The sequence below is a fragment of the Macaca mulatta genome, chromosome 3 (assembly GCF_049350105.2).
Source record: "Macaca mulatta isolate MMU2019108-1 chromosome 3, T2T-MMU8v2.0, whole genome shotgun sequence".
Classification (NCBI taxonomy): Eukaryota; Metazoa; Chordata; class Mammalia; order Primates; family Cercopithecidae; genus Macaca; species Macaca mulatta.
In genome coordinates this window covers 143,203,120-143,221,567 of record NC_133408.1, presented here as the reverse complement: position 1 = coordinate 143,221,567, position 18,448 = coordinate 143,203,120, and the positions used below count along the sequence as shown (strand labels likewise).

Here is an 18,448-nt window from a genome sequence, read left to right as displayed (position 1 = left end):
ATAGTAACTGAAAGTTAGTGATTTGTAAATTCACTATAAACAAAACAAAAATTAAAAAATTACTCCAAAATGCAGGATTTTTTCTCTCCCAATCTTAGAGTAATAGGAAGACAAAGATATAGTGTATTGGTTAAGAAGCTTTACAGTCAGGCAAAGCTGATTTCTCATTGAGTATCCCATTTACTAGCCCTATTTTCTCATCTGTTAAAAAGAAATAATTATTCCTACTAAACAGAGTTACTGAAAGATGAAACTAAGGAAAGTAATGTGGGTATTGTGTCTTAGGACATGGCCTAGATTGCACAAATGGTAGACATCTTTAACAACAATGATAAACAAGTTGTGGCATTTGCTATCTCTTAACTGGATTTGCAAGACTAGCAGTATTTAATATAATTTTTCCCTTTCTTTTATTGACCATTCAGTTAAAGCAGAGAATGGGGCTTTTCCATTTTATTCCTCTCTTCATTGTCCAATTGCAAAACCTTAGTTTTAAAACTATTAGTTAAGCAGTAATTATTCTGTTGGGGAAAGCTGCTTGTATTTTAACCTTGAGTTTAAGTCCATAGTAATCCTCTATGTGGACAATATTCTGTCATTAAATAACATCTTAATCTCTGCAAGAAGCAAGTCAGAATAGTTATCCTTATTTGGCTGATTTAGCAAAAGGTAATTAAGAAAATGTATTAAATATCTCAACGATTTCACAGAGTATTGCCTTAGCCTTTTTGTCCACATCAGCTATGCCTTCTGACTAACAGGTTTACTGTTGACTAACAGGTTTACTAACAATGGTACTGAAACTGCTTCAGAATAGCAGAAACAAGTACTGTGATGGACAAACCTTAGTGCGATTGACCCTGGGAATATTTACATTGACTCATGTAACTACAATATAATGTGCCTATATTTTAATCTTCTCTGATAGATTACAAACTCCCGAGTAGTTTTCTCTTAAAAATTAATTTGCCTGCCTTCAAACAGTTTGCAATTATGTAGTACTCAATTGGGACCCAGTAAGATGTGAATTTTACTGATTTGAGACACAACCATTAAAACTATATTATGATGTTTTCAGTACTTAACCCATGAGTATTAAAGGCCATTTGAAAAATAAGGAAAACAAAAAGAAAAGTATAAATCGCAAATTTCCTGCCACCAAACACAGCTACCAAAAACATTCTGGTGAATTTCCTTCGTGCATAATTTTATGGCTTTTTAAGACTTATTTCATCATATACACTTTAATGTGATTATATTATCTATAAATATTTGAAAGATGGATAATGTTATTTCAAGTGCTCTACCATTTTACTTAGGCCTTCCATTTTGACATTGACATTGTTACCAATTCCTATTAGCAGTAATCCTGTAATACGTTTTGTATTTTATAAAACTGTCTCTAAATTTAAAATTATTTTCTCAGGATAGATTTCAAGAAGTGAGATTAATGAGTCAAAAGGTTTAGACTTGCCAAGTGTGGTAGTTCACGCCTGTAATCCCAGCACTTTGGGAGGCTGAGGTGGGCGGATCACGAGGTCAAGAGATCGAGACCATCCTGGCTAACAGGGGGAAACCCCGTCTCTACTAAAAATACAAAAAATTAGCTGGGCATGGTGGCGGGCACCTGTATTCCGAGCTACTGGGGAGGCTGAGGCAGGAGAATGGCATGAACCCAGGAGGCGGAGCTTGCAGTGAGCCAAGATGGCACCACTGCTCTCCAGCCTGGGTTGCAGAGCGAGACTCCGTCTCAAACAAAAAAAAAAAAAAAAAAGGTTTATACTCATGAGCAATATATGAGTGGGTACCCAATTTTAGGTACATTTGACAACTATAGATATTAACTTTTTTAAAAAAGTTTCATCTTTGAAAGCTTGTTTCAAATTGCATTTATTAGATTTACTGAAATCCATTCTAGAATTTGGCAAGGTTTAAATAAGTAAAATGAAATTATTTTGGTATATAGTGTGAGGTGAATAATTTAATTTTTCTCTAATACATTGTGTTTAGAATTTTCTGATTTCCATCTCTGTCTCTTTCAGTTTTACAGGAGATTCTAAACTTGCCTCAAGTATGCGCTATGTGGAAACACAATCAATGCAGATAGGAGCGTGCTATATGATTCAGTTCAGTTTGGTGATGGGATGTGGCCAGAAATACACCCCACACATGGACAACCAGGTGAAGCTGGAGTACTCAACCAACCACGGCCTTACCTGGCACCTCGTCCAAGAAGTAAGTCTAGTTTCCCTAAACCTTGTGACAGGTAACCTGCCTTTTACCTAGCAAGCCAAAAAAAAAAAAATTGCAGTTCTAGAAGTTTAGGTTTGGTTGAAAAGAAACAGTGTTATTTAATATTTGTAACTTAGAATTAACATAAAGTCAGCAAAGGATTACAAAAATGCCACATTCTTCACGACAGATATTAAAGAGTAATTGGAAATATAAAAAAAAAAGAAAATAACTTCCAAAACTGGCTACCCTCAAATGATGTTTTCAGTATTATTTTCTCTAACCCTCTTTCTTTATAAATGTGTCCCTTTCTTTTTTCCCTGTAAGGTGTCTTCATCTGTCTCTACCTGTAGGTAGACCATATTAAGAATGTGGTATCTCTTGTCTTTAGAAAAAAAGAAGAAATATCTTGGAATAAAATTCATATATATCTTAGCAATGTGTCATTGCAATAAATGAATAAATATCATAATGAATAAACTAATTTTTACCAAATGCCAATGTTATGATAACAGGCCTAAAAACAGCATCCTAATCCATGTCTGTTTGTACGTGCGAGTATTGGGAAATACTCAATTTCATTATGCACCTCATTTGAAATTATTACTTAAATAATTTTAAGACTTTCTATGAAGTTTTAGCTTCATGGAAAGAAAAATCGTGGATTGTTTCCATATCACAAATAGTTAAGATTATGACATTAGATTTCTCTAAGGTCTTTTTCACTTACAGTGGGTGAGTAGACATATTTCACCTGAGGAAGACAGAAGCTGGATTTGATTTGTGCCTAACTTTCTTTCAGGAATGTCTTCCAAGTATGCCAAGTTGTCAGGAATTTACATCAGCAAGTATTTACCATGCCAGTGAGTTCACACAGTGGAGAAGAGTCATAGTGCTTCTTCCACAGAAAACTTGGTGAGATGACATCTTTAGATATGGCTGTCACTTTAACTTTGACTATCCCTTTTGATTCAATTCTATCTCTATTGATTCAAGTATGACTTGAATATGAAGGCAAGTTAAGCAAAATGGCAAGATGTTTATTCTTTTTATTTCATTATCAAAAGACCAAAACCTTTCTTTTTTATGAATAATATTTGAAAAAGAGAGCTAATGACAAGTAGGAAAATGTGATTTCCAAACTGTCCTAGCCTTCTTCTGACCTTCCTACTTGCTCCCAGCGTTTTCTTTTTATGGAAGAACTCAATGAGTCCGTTACTTTCGGTTTGACATAGAGAAAGGAATATAGGAATCTAGAAGTTCAAGTAATTTGGATTGCAAAGCTGTTTTCTCGTTGCAAAGCCTTACTTTTGTGTATCGAAAGCTTAATATACACCTTTTCTCTATTCATGTTTTTTCAGTAGCACTAAAAATTATCCCCCAGGAAACAGAGGCCTCAGTAAACTAGGAAGAAAGTTAAACATTTGATAGTGTGAAAGAAAAAAGCACAATAGTTTTTTCCCAAATATTACACTGTTTTGTGTTAGATTGATCACTCAAAAAAATGTAATATTTGAGGAAAAAATTAAACAATTCCTGGTTCAGGATGAACTCACCCAAAGAAAAAGCCTTAGACTAGAAATTAGAAGGCCTGAATTCTCAGTATAGCTCTACTGATGATTAATCACATGATCTTAACCATTCACAACTTCAAGGTCAGGTCCCTGTAAGTACAATGAAAAGATTTAATTACATGATCTTACAGGTCCCTCCAGTCCTGTAGTTCTAAGATTCTGTAATTTGTGCACAAGAAAAAGCATAAAAGAGGCAAGTATTATATTATTCTGTAGTATCTGACTAACAATCACTCTTTTGTAAAAAGAAATTACTAAATAAACCCTCTCAGATTACTTTATGTAAAAGTTAGACTCTACACAAAAACAATTGGTTAGATACCAACCTAGAGTTATTTTTATGCCTTTAGTTGAAGATTGAATTCCTGCATTATGTAAAAATGCCTTTTTGAATATTTTGAAGGATGCATTATTATGTCAGTTGGAATAAAATGCTTGAAATTTGATTTCCACAGATTTTTCTGTTTCCAACTGTGAGCCATTTCCTAGATAGTCTACTAATGTTTTGTATAACAAGTTACTACTTTCTCTAGCATTCTACTTTTTTATGTCTACTGCTGGGAATATAATCAAGACTTTTATCTAATTTCAGTGGTATTCCAAGCATGTATGTCAAATTTATGCAAAACAACACTTCAAACAATTGAAATACTGGTCATATTCAAAGCAGAGCTACTGAGAGTTATTTTTTCATTATTTTACAATTAAGTACATTTCCCTCATATAAAAATTGTTGTTTTTTACTCATTGACATGTGAAGCACACTTTCAAAATTATGATGGTAAGATAATATTGATAGTGTATTTTTTTTTTTTTTTTCCGAGACAGAGTCTTGCTCTGTCACCCAGGCTGGAGTGCAGTGGCACGACCTTGGCTCATTGCAGCCTTCACTTCCTGGGTTCAAGTGATTCTCCTGCCTCAGCCTCCCAAGTAGCTGGGACTACAGGTATGCCCCACCACATCCAGCTAATTTTTGCATTTTTAGTGGAGATGGGGTTTTGTCATGTTGGCCAGGCTGGTCTTAAACTCCTGACCTCAGGTGATCTGCCCGTCTTGGCCTCCCAAAATAACTGAAATTACAGGCATGAGCCACTGCGCCTGGCCTAATAGTATATTTTAGAGATGTCTTTTTGTCCCTAGAAACATTATGAACTATTGTTCTTATTTAATGTAGCGTAGGCAAATTCAGAAAGTGTTTTCCTTATCAGAAAAGCCTTCCCAAGTTCTGTGACACTCAAATTGTGTGCTGCATTATTTTCTAGCTCAAAAGATAGCACCACCGAGTTGGAAGTTTTAGTATAGTCAGAAAAGGTTAATTATCATCAGTGTTAACTAGACACTGAAAGGAAATATATTAACCCATAAGCATTTAAGAGCCATGGAGTACCTGGCACATGGTAGTTGTGCTTATTGGACATCGGGGAATTAAATAGAATTTTAACTTGATGAGACTCAATGTGCTAAAGAGATGTTGTATTATAAAGTATCTCTTTTAATAAATAGTTAAGATTATGATGTTAGATTTCACTAAAATTTTCTACTAAATTATTCCCCTGACCATTTACCTTTAAGTATATGTAACAAGTAATTTAATTCTGCTTTTCCAAATTTCCTTCAAAGCCCTGGGGAAAAAAAGTGAAAATATTTTTTAAAAACAAATAACCCAGCAGGATATTTATCTTAACATTCCTACTGACTAATATTTAAACTAAACATTATTGCTGCATTTCAAAAAAAACCCATATTCTACTAGTTATTGTCATTGTTTTTAGATCTATAATGCTTAAAAGCTCTGCCATAAAAATAAAGTATATTTGCTTTCCTTGGAAGTCTTGATAACTTTATTTATTTTGATAATTTTAAAACTTTGCAAATAGCAGGTTTTCTCAAGCATTGGGGAAAGTGAATGCAGTTTGCAGCAGTAATCTTTTTTTGGTCAATCTTTGTTCTGCCGTTTTGATTTAAACATATGCAATTATAAATTGAATGCATAAAAGCAAATGTGGTCCCTGCATTATCAAATATCTGTTAACTTTGGAAAACGTGCTAGATAGGGCAACTTAGAATGGAAATACTGAATGTATACACCTGCTTAGAGAAATTATATTGTGTATGAACAATTTGTTACTCAATGAAAATTAATTTTGTTTTTATGAGAGACACTTACATAAGAACAGAGCCTAATGAGACCCAAACAGCTGTCAGTCGCTGACTTCATAAACAAATCAACACCTAATGAGTGAATGAGTTTCAGAATAATTGGGTAAATGTAATTACAGGAACTCTGAAGGTGGAAAATACAATTTAGTCAGCCTTCATTTACCTTGATTCCTCAGGTAACCTAACTGTGAGGAGACAATTCAATACTGTTTCATTTCAGTCTTCAAGTTATATGGGAAGGAAAAATCAAATAAAGGAGTCAAGTTTTGTTGCTTTGGGGAATTCGGAGAGTTTAGATTTTAAATGCAAGTCAACTTCATTTCATGACCCACACAGCAGTAGTCTGCTTTCAGACTCAATTCAAAGTCGACGAGATTTTCTTCCTGAGACTACTTAGTTTTGAAAGGGAGAGAAAGAAAAAATTGGCAATTTAAATATTTGTATTGAGGGAGAGACATAGCAATGATGCCGCTGCAGATCAGCAACCTTGCACCTTGTCTTCTCACATGTGACAGCTGGAGATGCCTCACACAACTAATTTTTTTTCTCAATAAAACTGAAGCCAATATTCAATCTCTTTTTCCTGCCTTTTCTCTTAATTAACATTAGCACCTTAAACTGTGGATTGTGGTTTTAAATGGAATTGTCCCGTTGAAGCTTTGTATCCTAAGGAAATAATATCTTTTTTAAAAGTTCATAAGATGCATGTAAGGATTAATTTACTTAGGAAAGCAATTTAGAATGTGTCTGCGTATGACTGTTTAGAAGCATAAGCTATGTAACCTAAGACAAGTTTCTGAAACCCTTCCCTATGCCCATTTTCACATTTGGAAGTAAAAAAAAAAAACTCAAATTAGTGGGTGCCATGGGTTTTTTATAGGCATGTAACTATAAAGAAAATAAATTGTCACTTGGTCAACAGACCAGCAGAGGAATCATTATATTTGAGAGCTGGAAGGGATCTTAGAAATTAGTTTGCCCAAACCTTTTATTTGAGAGGTGAGGAACTACAAACCCCTGAGGGCTTACATTTCTCACTAAAGGTCACACAGCTGCTAAGTTGCAGAACCAGGGTCCTGGGGGCCTTGTCCCCTGACTACTAGTACATTCTTCATTCCATTACCTACAGAAGAGTCATAAACAGGCTGCCCTTTACTGACCTGTTCATCCACTCACTGACTTACTCTCTTAGCAAACTTTTTTGGAACCCCTACTTTATTCAGTTCCTGTGCAAACTGTGGAGACTAAAGATATCCCTATCCCCAAAGAGCTCACAGTCTAGTCACCCATGGCCATGGACTTGACTCAGATTAAAATCTATCTTAAAAGAGTAAAGTCAGCTTTCCTTTTCAGAATGACAAGGTGCGTAAGTCTTACTTCTATTCTGTAGCACTCTCTGCTCTAAGATAATGCATCTACTTTCTTTTCTAAAAGCCATTTCTTAGTGGGATTATGAAAATTGTGATGGCTGTTTGCTTACAAATATAGACTGATTACCATAGAGGAGGTGGTGCATCTGTCCCACTGTATGTTCCATGACAAGCACTGATAGGCAGCAATCCTGTGTCTACTGGATGCACCTTGATGAATCCTGGTATTATCCTGCTAGGAATGAAAATACAACCTATTAGTCACAGATCATTGATAAAATAAACAATAAAGGCTTAGTCTGAATTTTAACCGTCTGTTATGTACTTAGGGAGTACTTAATATGTGGGTAATTGATGCAATAGACTTTAATGGATCATTCAGATCATTAAGATCAAGGGTATCTGCATATAGTGTGCTTGGGAAATGTTCCTTCAGTGGAACTGAGCATACACAATAATTTTGCAAATCATTTTTTGTTTCTTTGTTTCATTTAGCCCTTTGACCAAAAGAACTAACCACAGGCCCCTGAAAATTCCTACAGGTGAAAAATATGCTATAATTTTAAAGGAATGTTTTATAGCAGTCAATGAATAGACAGACACCTTCTTGACATCACTTTCAAAATATCCACTTCTCTGGACTTTACATTTCGTTGCAATGAACTAAGGTCCCAAGTGTTTCTGTCTGTGTAATGAACTGTTTAATTTTCATCCCCACTTAAGATCAGTTTATCCATGAAAGTCAGGCAAGTTAGTGTTTCAGAAATGAGTAGAATTTAGCATCCAGATATTCTTCTTTGTAATATAGTACATAGTGGTATGTCTTCTCAACCCCAAAACAATACCACCAAACAAAACTTGTGTTTTATATTACGAACTAGCTGAAAGTCTTCTCATAACTACTGTATTTATTGTAAGAAATTCTTTTACTCTAAGGTTACACATCTTACATTTTTGTCTATAAAAGATAGGCTAAGTTGGCAGTGCACAGTGGCTCACACCTGTAATCTCAGCACTTTGGGAGGCCGAGGAGGGTGTATTATCTGAGGTCAGGAGTTCAAGACCAGCCTGGCCAATATGTTGAAACCCTGTCTCTACTAAAAATACAAAAATTAGCGGGTATGGTGATGTGTGCCTGTAATCCCAGCTACTTGGGAAGCTGAGGCAAGAGAATGGCTTGAACCTGGGAAGCAGAGGTTGCAGCAAGCCCGAGATCGCACCATTGCAATCCAGCCTGGGCAAAAAAAAAGATAGGCTCAATTTAGCAGTTTAGTAGATGTCTTTATTTTTTAATATTCTTTCTTAGTACTTTTTCTAGCAACAAATCTGTGCAACCAACAAAATCTGATACTGTGTTTTTCTTTAAAACGGCTCAAATTAAGATTGAATTGCATCCAATAGACAGATTTCTCTTTAACTTTCTTTCAGGATGGAATTGTTGCATTGGATAATAATTGAGTGGAAATTAAAGCAAAATGATGCCAGCTAAGCTCAAGTTCCAGAAAGTTAGTTAGCTGAAAGATTTTGGACTCTGTCATTCTGTGCCAGTGTCACTGCTGAAAGATTGAAACACTGTTTTTGTTATACTATACCTTGTTTCTAGGTCCAGTGCCACCCGCTTCCGTTGGAGCCAGAGCTATTACACAGCTCAAGACGAGTGGGCTTTGGACAGCATTTACATTGGGCAACAGTGCCCCAACATGTGCAGTGGGCATGGCTCATGTGATCATGGCGTATGCAGGTACGTGCACCAGAAAGCGCGATGAGGTCCATGCTTCTCAAGATTTGTGGCTGGAGGGTACTACAGCAGTTGTCATCAGAGTGATATGGATAGACCGATAAATAATGAAATAGCCAAAAGAAACAAGTCCTCCCTTCTGTTCTTATTTTAGATGTAAAAGATATGGTTACATTAAAAATAAGTATGAAACCATATATTCTTAAAACTCTAACCTCAAGACAAGGCCTCTGGGGCTTCAACGTCAGAGTTTATTAAAAGAGGTTTGCCATTGTTTGCCTTTTCACTCACTGAGAGTCTTAGAGCACTAGTCAAACCCTGCTGCATGCCCTCTTATCCCACTTCACCAGTTCAAGGTTGTATACGTGGGGAGATGGTGATTGTTGCTAATGAGGACAGAGGAACACACTTGAATACCTAAAGACTCTAAAAAGGGCGTAGTTTAATCAAAAAAAGGAACTCTAAAATGTGGCCAGAGTTACATGTTGGTTGAGCAGACCGACATTTACATGTGGCTTTTTAAGGCTATAGGGAAATCCCACTATCTGTCCCCGCCAAGACCAACACACACTCACATAAGCGCACACACCAATGTCCTTTTTCATAAGTACTTGATGCCCAAATTCTACCTTTACAGCATTATTTCTTTTAAGAAAAGATTCTGTCAGTTTTCAGGGGAGTTTGAAAAACTGAGGGTTGTTACTACCACATACCCAGATTAACACTGTAGGGAAAAATCTAGTGTGAATGATAAGACCTGAGCAAAAGTAAGACATGGGAAATGGTTGAGGTCGGGGGACATTGCATTGGCAGGTGGGCCTGTAACTTGCCTACTCAGCCCTGCTCTCTCATAGGTGTGACCAGGGATATCAAGGCACTGAATGCCACCCGGTAGCTGCCCTTCCTTCCACAATTATGTCAGATTTTGAGAACCAGAATGGCTGGGAGTCTGACTGGCAAGAAGTTATTGGGGGAGAAATTGTAAAACCAGAACAAGGGTGTGGTGTCATCTCTTCTGGATCATCTCTGTACTTCAGCAAGGTATGACCAACCGTTGGGATGAGTCATTGGGGCCATGGCTAGTTTAATATGAGACTCTGAACTCCAAATGTACAAATATGAAATGGTTTTATTGTTCCCCACGTTCCCTCCTTTTGACTGGGCTCTGTCAGATTCCTATTCCTTAGCTACCTCTTGGGAAATTCTTGTTTTTATTATTTTTATTATTATTATTATTATTATTATTATTATTATTGTTTTTGGTTACTAAAAAATCAGGTTCGGCCAGTTTAAAACTTCTACCCTCCTGTACTTGATGTAAATACCATTTCTTTCCTTTCCTCCATTTCCAGCCAGGCTTGTGTGTTGAGGAAGTTTGAGTAGGGAAGGCTCTTGGTCTCTTCTCACCCTGGCCTATGGAGGGTGTGTCAGTGTGAGGCCTGGGAGCGAGGAGGGGATGAGCTTAGAGGTTAAGGGCAGCAACTCTGGAGCCAGATGGCCTGGTTCTATCCAATTTGACCACTTTATGATTCTGTGACTTTTTTTAACTGTGTAAGTTCTGGGGTACATGTGCAGAACGTGCAGGTTTGTTACATAGGTATACACATGCCATGGTGGTTTGCTGCACCCATCAACCCGTCATCTACATTAGGTATTTCTCCTAATGCTATCCCTCCCCTAGCCCCCCACTCCCTGACTGGCCCCAGTGTGTGATGTTCCCCTCCCTGTGGCCATGTGTTCTCACTTATGAGTGAGAACATGTGGTGTTTGGTTTTCTGTTCTTGTGTTAGTTTGCTAAGAATAATGGCTTCCAGCTTCATCCATATCCCTGCAAAGGACATGAACTCATCCTTTTTTATGGCTACATAGTATTCTATGGCATATATGTGCCACATTTTCTTTATCCAGTCTATCATTGGTGGGCATTTGGGTTGGTTCCAAGTCCATGCTATTGTGAACAGTGCCGCAGTAAACATACGTGTGCATGTGTCTTTACAGTAGAATGATGTATAATCCTTTGGGTGTATACCCAGTAAAGGGATTGCTGGGTCAAATGGTATTTCTAGTGATTTTTGAAGCGCATTATTTAACCTCCTGGTGATTTAGCTTCCCCATCTGTAAAGCAGGGATATGGAATATCTACCTCATGAGGATCAGTATGTAGATTAAGTGAGTTAATATTGGTAAATCATGTAGAACAGTTCATAACATATAGGAAGCACTTCTGTATGTGTTTATTAAATCTGTCAATCCATTAATTTTAGGAATATGACTGGAAGAAGGAGGAATAGTGGTGAGAGTGGGGGTATGTAGAGCTGTTCCTAGAGAACTGACCAGCTGTCTGGGGTGGGTAGACATCTCAGGTCCTATTCTGGCTTGGTTTGGTGGCTGCTGGTGGCGTCTGCTGATGTGGGACTCTGTAGGAAAGTTTTTCTTGCAGTAGTCAGCTTCCCCAGTGGTAGCACCAGATTAGGCATGCAGATTACTAGAAACCAACTAAGGACTGAGGTGCCAACCAGAATCCCTAAAATTGATCCTTTTGGAATACCCCAACCTGTGTCGCTTGGTTAGGGATGGGAGAGGGGTATAACCACCTCTCTCTCCTCCCTCACTGCAGTCTAGGCAGGACATTCTTTTTCTCTTTTCCAATCCATATCCTTATATAGTCTTGAAAGGGACTAAAAACAGAGCAGGTCTGGTATCCAACCTGAGCAACATGTCTAACCCTAATCTGTAGAATGTGGAGTGTGTAATATCACTTCTTTCAAGCAGGTAATATAGCCACCAATTCTGAGGCAATTGGAGGTGTCCCACTTCACTTCATGTAACAAGTAGACAGGTGTGAGTGATATGCTACAGGGCTGATAGGTTGCAGAATCTGTTTGGGCAGAAATCCAAGATGTGTTAATTTATGCAAATGCGAAAATAGCTGCAGGTTTTGTTTTAATGCAGGTGAAGAACAAAGAAACATCAAGTAAACAAGATAGAGGATTATAGAAAATCAGGGAAGGAGTCCATTTAGCAGTATTTCCTATCCATTGACATGGAAGGTCCTCCCCTGATGATTATTGTTAAAGATAATAGTCACTCAGTTATCAAAATGCATTGCACATATCTGGATCCCCTGTATAATTGTTCAGAAATGGAAAGGTTGTGCTTCCTGTAAGCATCAATTTTAAAGTAAGAGTGTAAATCTTTTACCAATATGTACTCAGACACCCCAGTGAGTGCACGCGCCCGTGCGCGCGCACACACACACACGTATTTTAACATGTAAAGGGTTACATATCAATATTTCTTCCACTTAATTCAAGATGATCTCTGAAGTCAGACTATCTGGGCTCCAAAACTTATTGATTGGTTCACTTTGCAAAGTTGTAACAACTCTCTGTATCTCAGGTTTCTTGACTTAAAAGTGGATATAGAGAGGAGTAAGTGAGTTGGTGCAAGTAAAGAGTAAAGAATAGTGTTGGGAACACAGAAAGAGATCATATGTGTTAGGTATCATAGTTGAATTTTATGAGAATAAATTCCAAATTTGTCTTATTGAATATTTTCACATTTATGCCCTGCAACTAACTAAAAATCATTTCAAGGGTAAAATTCTCTGCCCCTTCCAATTCAGCTTTCCCCCTAAATTTTTGTCAGAATACCCCTGGGTTACATTTTACTTTTTTCTGTTGATTCATTCAGAACTGTTTTGAATTCTAAGAGGAGCTATCTTAACTTTCAAAAGGAATAAATTTGGTTTATAGGAAGGAAAACACAAGGAGGGCTTAAATGGGACTGGTGCAAGAGAGACCTGGAACCAGTAACTCCAAAGCTCACAGAACTTTCCCCTTAAGAGTAGACCCAATTTGAAAGAGTAGACCTGATTTGCAGGCCAGCTGTCACATGAGAATGGAACCATAGCCACAGGGCTTTCCAACCAGTTCTGTAGGAAAACACAGGGAAGGCTCCTGGTGGCCAGTCACAGTGTCCTGGGAGGAATGATGTGCTATGATTGTATAGCCAGATTCATGCACTCACTTGTTTGGAGGCAAGGTGGATACACTGTCTGGCAGCCCCCACCAGTAAGCATGTTGAAGTGAAGGGGCAGCAACCCAAAGGAAGGGTTCCTTAGACCATTTTCCCACCAGCCTAGATCATATTATCTAAAACTTATCTCCAGCCAGATGTGGTGGTTCACACCTGTCATTCTAGTACTTTGTGAGGCTGAGGTGGAGTATCATTTGAGGCTAGGAGTTTAAGAGCATCCCAAGTAACATGGCAAGAGCCTGTCTCTAAAATAATACAATAAAATTAGCTGGGCATAGTGGGGCATGCCTGTACTCCAAACTAGGAATGAGGGAATGAGGCAGAAGGATCGCTTGAGCCTAGGCGTTTGAGGTTGTGTTGAGCTATGATCACACCATTACACTCCAGCCTGGGCAACAGAGCACGACCCTGTCTCAAATAAATAAATCATGCATACATACATACTTCCATTCTTTCCCTATCTGATCACAAATATTCAAGCTGGTCTCTAATACTCCTGCCCTAACTACATAGCTTATATTCATTTTCTAGGCATGAGCCCTTTGCTCCAGCTATGAAGCTCTTCTCACCATCCAAGGTTTTGCCACTGCCTACCATTTTGCCTTTTATCTTCTATGTATTCACATAAAATTTTCAGTGTTCTGTTCAAATCCCCCTGCCTCCCTGAAGCTTTCTGGAGCTCTGGCAAACTGTACTTCTCTCTTTTCTTAGAATTCCTCTCTGATTTTTACATATAAATGTCATATTTTAATTTTCGTCCTCACAATTACAAGCAGAATGTGGAGTCCCACGACTGAGCCAAACTCTGGCTAAGGTGTGCAGCTCAGAAATGCACGTCATGCACTAGACATTTACAAATCAATACATACTCTTGAGACTAAATACGTTGGAAAATTATTAAGTGATCATATGACTAAACGGGGCTTGACTAGAAATCAGGACTGGGTCTGCAGCCCTTGGTTACCATTTCTGTCTCTGCCAGAAGTCCATGAATCCGTTCATGTTTGTTTTTATAACACACGGTGTTCTGCCTGCTATAATTGTTGAAGAAAGACTGAATAAATGAATGAAAAACATTAAGAAAATTGGGAAACAATTGAAGATTCTAAAGAAATGGTTATTTTCAAGTAAATAGAATTGCTTTCTAGTGACATTTTGATTAATTTCAAAAGACTTTAATGGAAAGTAAACGGTGATTAGTCATGAAGTGTTTTGGAGGCTTTGTTATAAAGGTTCTAGATTCTGAAAGCTTACCTCTTAAAACTTGTTTTATTTTAGCTAAACCTTAAAGCAGTAAATCATTTTAACCTAGAATCTGGGGGGAAGTTGGAGGTGATTTTCCATATACCAGGAATGGTACAATATTACTACTCCAATACATATGCACACACACACATTAGATATGTATATGTGTTTACACATATACACATAAATACATTGATCACAGCATAACAGAAAAACTGCAAAGCATATGTTACATCGAATTCTGAATTCTGGCAAAAACTTTGCCATGAGCCATTTCCCTTTTCTTTTTTCTTCCTTTAAAACACTATTCAGCATATCAGGTCACCAAACAAAAGAAAATGATTTGTGCTATTCTCTAGGAAAAAACACTTCCAGTGCCAAACTAAGCATTTGTGTGGTATTTTTCCATCATTTACAAAAATGCCACAAAACATTCTTTGAAAACCTCTGTAGACTAACACCATAGTCTCCTGGAAAAACAGCACTACTCTGAATTTCACAGTAGAGCAATCATTCCAACCAACTAATTGTGATAATTGGATTTTTATAATTCCCCTCACCTTAGATCTTTATCCTTCTGGCTCATTTCCACATGCCAGGTTTCTCATAGGAGTTTGCGGGATTGGAATTAACCTGCTAGGTTCTATAGTTTTTCTTCCAAAAATCATTCTTCCTGTAATGATCCTGAGGCTTGAAAATGCTAGGATCTCTGAGGTGTTCTCACTTACAATATTTCAAATCAACAACAGGAAAAATTAAAAGGCACATAGAACAACTGAAAAATGCATATAACTTACAAGATTTCCTCAAATACATACCTAAAATTGAGATTTCCAAAGAATGAGTTTCTGTCTCTGAATTAACTTCAGTTCTCATTTTGCTAGCATCCGTGTTTATTTTGAAAACTCTTAATTGGCTTTAGACCTATCAGTAGCAGTATAGTCTTTTAATTAACCCCAGGTATTTCCCAGTGACTTCTAATAACAGAAACCCTTTCTTAATTAACTTAGTGGATTAGAGTAGAGTTTAAATCCTAAGTGTGAGAGCCATTTTTCTCTAATACTATGTATATTATCTCAGGTTTTCTTCCCAACTTTTAATTGAACTTCCTGGGAGCGCTCAGAGATCAGCTCAGAGAAATTCATGGACGAGCTTTGGAAGAGTCTGTTTAGGTGGAAGACTCTCATAAGCAAACCTTTCTTCAGCCCCATTAGCTGAAATCATTTTGAACAACAGGAACAATGACAAACCTTGCTAATTTCTATGTGACACCTCACCACAGGACTGTGACCTTCAGGGGACTTAATAAGCAAAGGAAGCAAGTTAGTGGATTTCAGGAAATTTGTAGCACTTTTAAGACACAGAGACCATTTAGTGGTTGCAAAAATTTATTTAAATGATCTCTCCTAACCTCTGTTTATGAGAGAGAAGGGAGGGAGACTAGGATCCTGAGAGATTCAATTCAAGTCCTCTTTATTTTCTTTTTTGAGACAAAGTCTCACTCTGTCACCCAAGCTGGGGTGCAGTGGCCTGATCTCAGCTCACTGTAACCTCCATCTCCCAGGTTTAAGCGATTCTCCTGCGTCAGCCTCCTGAATAGCTGGGATTACAGGCACGTGCCACCATGCCTGGCTAATTTTTATATTTTTGGTAAAGACGTGGTTTCACCATGTTGGCCAGGCTGGTCTCAAATTCCTGACCTCAGGTGATCCGCCCACCTCACCTCCCAAAGTTCTGGGATTATAGGCATGAGCCACCGCACCCGGCCTCAAGTACCCTTTCTTTTTGTCAAGAAGCTTCTGCCTTGCCTGGTCTACTTTAATTCCCACAGGACTGGAGGGTCAGGGGCATATCTCTGGAGAGGATGTTCTGTCTGGAAGGCATGCTGTGTACCAGCAAGTTCCATGCAACATGTTATTTCATCTAATTGTCGCAACACCATATGAGGAAGGTATAATTATCCATATTGTACCTTTGAGGAAAATAAAAGCTCAAAAAGGTCACACAGCTAGTGATCAGTATGAATAATGGGCTAAGACTCAAACCCATCTCCTGCAGATTTCAAATAGATGGTGTTTCATCTCCATTGTTCTGCCTAGAGGAAATGGGCAAAGTAAGGATTCAGAGTGTTTTCATTAAAATTTAAAAAAACATTTTAGTACTGTTTGGTATAATTAGCAATTCCCAAGGGTCTCTCATAACCCAGCCTGGGAATCAGTAATGTAGACATTAAGCAAAGATATCCAGCAACAGTTACCATAGTTGAATCAGAAACAACTAAATGGCATGACTCTTTCCACAATGAGTGGGGACAAGACCATTTCCACATAGTGCTAAGATGTCCAGGTGAATTTGAAACTGAAACAACAAAATGCCAAAGAACTCCCAGATTATTCAATTTGATTTTTCTTCTTTTCTGAAAGGCTGGGAAAAGACAATTGGTGAGTTGGGACCTGGATACTTCTTGGGTGGACTTTGTCCAGTTCTACATCCAGATAGGTGGAGAGAGTGCTTCATGCAACAAGCCCGACAGCAGAGAAGAGGGCGTCCTCCTTCAGTACAGCAACAATGGGGGCATCCAGTGGCACCTGCTAGCAGAGATGTACTTTTCAGACTTCAGCAAACCCAGGTAACTACCCACCTGATGAGCCTCCCAGTAGTTTCCAGGAATGGTAAAGGTTAAATCATTGTTGGTGTGTTTCCAAAATGTTAACTGTTGTAAAAATAGACAAACCCATAAATATTTAACATGAATGATAGACCAGTATATAAAGATTTTATTTCACTTAAGTGGCTGTACAGAAAGCATTTGTATTCATGTTTGAATTTTTAAGGATTTTTTAAAACTTACGACTAGAAGATAAGCAAGATAAGTAACCACTGTTTACTCAAAGAAACCATGGAATATGGGCATGTTCCGTGCTCATTTTCCCATTTGCAGGCTTGTTTGACTCTTTTTAATGTACACACAAAGTATGCTTAGCTCTTAGATTTAACAGTAAGATGGATTTTTTTGTTAAAATTTTTCACACGGCTGCACCCAGGGCTATCCCTAAACAGTGTATGAGTAAGTGCGTAGGGCTCAGATTTTCTAAACACTTTGCCCTGGCCTATCCCTGTCTTAATTTTGATGTATGGGGAATATATGTAATAAAATGTCTTAGGCAATGACTGTTGAAGAGTTTGGGGAAATAACTCATGTTTAATAGTAATACCTATACCAGGCAAGGCATTTATATGTATTTAAATTTAGTTCTTTTGCAATTATGTAGTATTTTGAAATTCTGTATTTATATTTTATATAAGTATTATTAAAGTCTATTCAATGATATTATTTTAGAATACTCCTTTTTATAATCTGTGTATTTTCGTTGTAACAAAAAAAATAATTTTTTGTATGTTGACTACTATTAAGTTTTAACATATGGATCTTGTCCCTGTTTTCATTTTACAAATGAGCCTTGTTTATTGAAAGAAATTATCTAAGAATATATAAACCCAGTTCTTACAGATTGAATATGTCTTAAACATATTACTTAAAACATACTATTTTGTAGATTTAAAGTTCATAAGTTTGACATTTTAAAGTATTAGGTCATTTAAAGGTGACATAACTTTCCGTGATAAAACATAAGTAGACATGCAAACAGACCAACAGAAAGCATTTCTTCTAAGGGATTTAGGGGAGACGGAGAAACCAGAAAAGAGGCAACTGGATGAAACAAGAAATACAACAGGAATGGTGGGTGAGAGATGAAGCCTTGTGAGAGTCTCCTAGATGCAGTATAGTAGAGAGGGAATTGATAATGGTGCCAAACTGGCTTAAACAATGATTTTAAATAACTCAAATTATTTTTTCCAAGTAATATGTCAACCTGAAATTATTGAGAGTTCAGTAAGGTGACCAGGTACTTTATAGGTAAATAAAAATGTAATGGCGTCCTCAAATTGCGGAACTGCATGTCTTTGTCATGAAAAATTACATAACAAAATGATCTTAAAAAATAATTTTACTAACATGAGAATGTGCTTATGATGTAAAGTTTTAAAATGTAGATCACCAAATTATACATATAATGCCTTGCCTATAT

General features: G+C 37.3%; 1 protein-coding gene across 1 annotated transcript in view; it reads left to right on the top strand.

Annotated features, from left to right (window-relative positions):
* RELN (reelin) overlaps positions 1 to 18,448 on the top strand; it is a 510,458-nt gene that overhangs the window by 359,783 nt on the left and 132,227 nt on the right. The window contains exons 21-25 of the mRNA XM_028846151.2: positions 2,043 to 2,235; positions 3,035 to 3,147; positions 8,940 to 9,077; positions 9,929 to 10,115; positions 16,781 to 16,986. Of these exons, the coding sequence (XP_028701984.2) occupies positions 2,043 to 2,235; positions 3,035 to 3,147; positions 8,940 to 9,077; positions 9,929 to 10,115; positions 16,781 to 16,986 (837 nt within the window). The remainder of the gene's footprint in view (positions 1 to 2,042; positions 2,236 to 3,034; positions 3,148 to 8,939; positions 9,078 to 9,928; positions 10,116 to 16,780; positions 16,987 to 18,448) is intronic.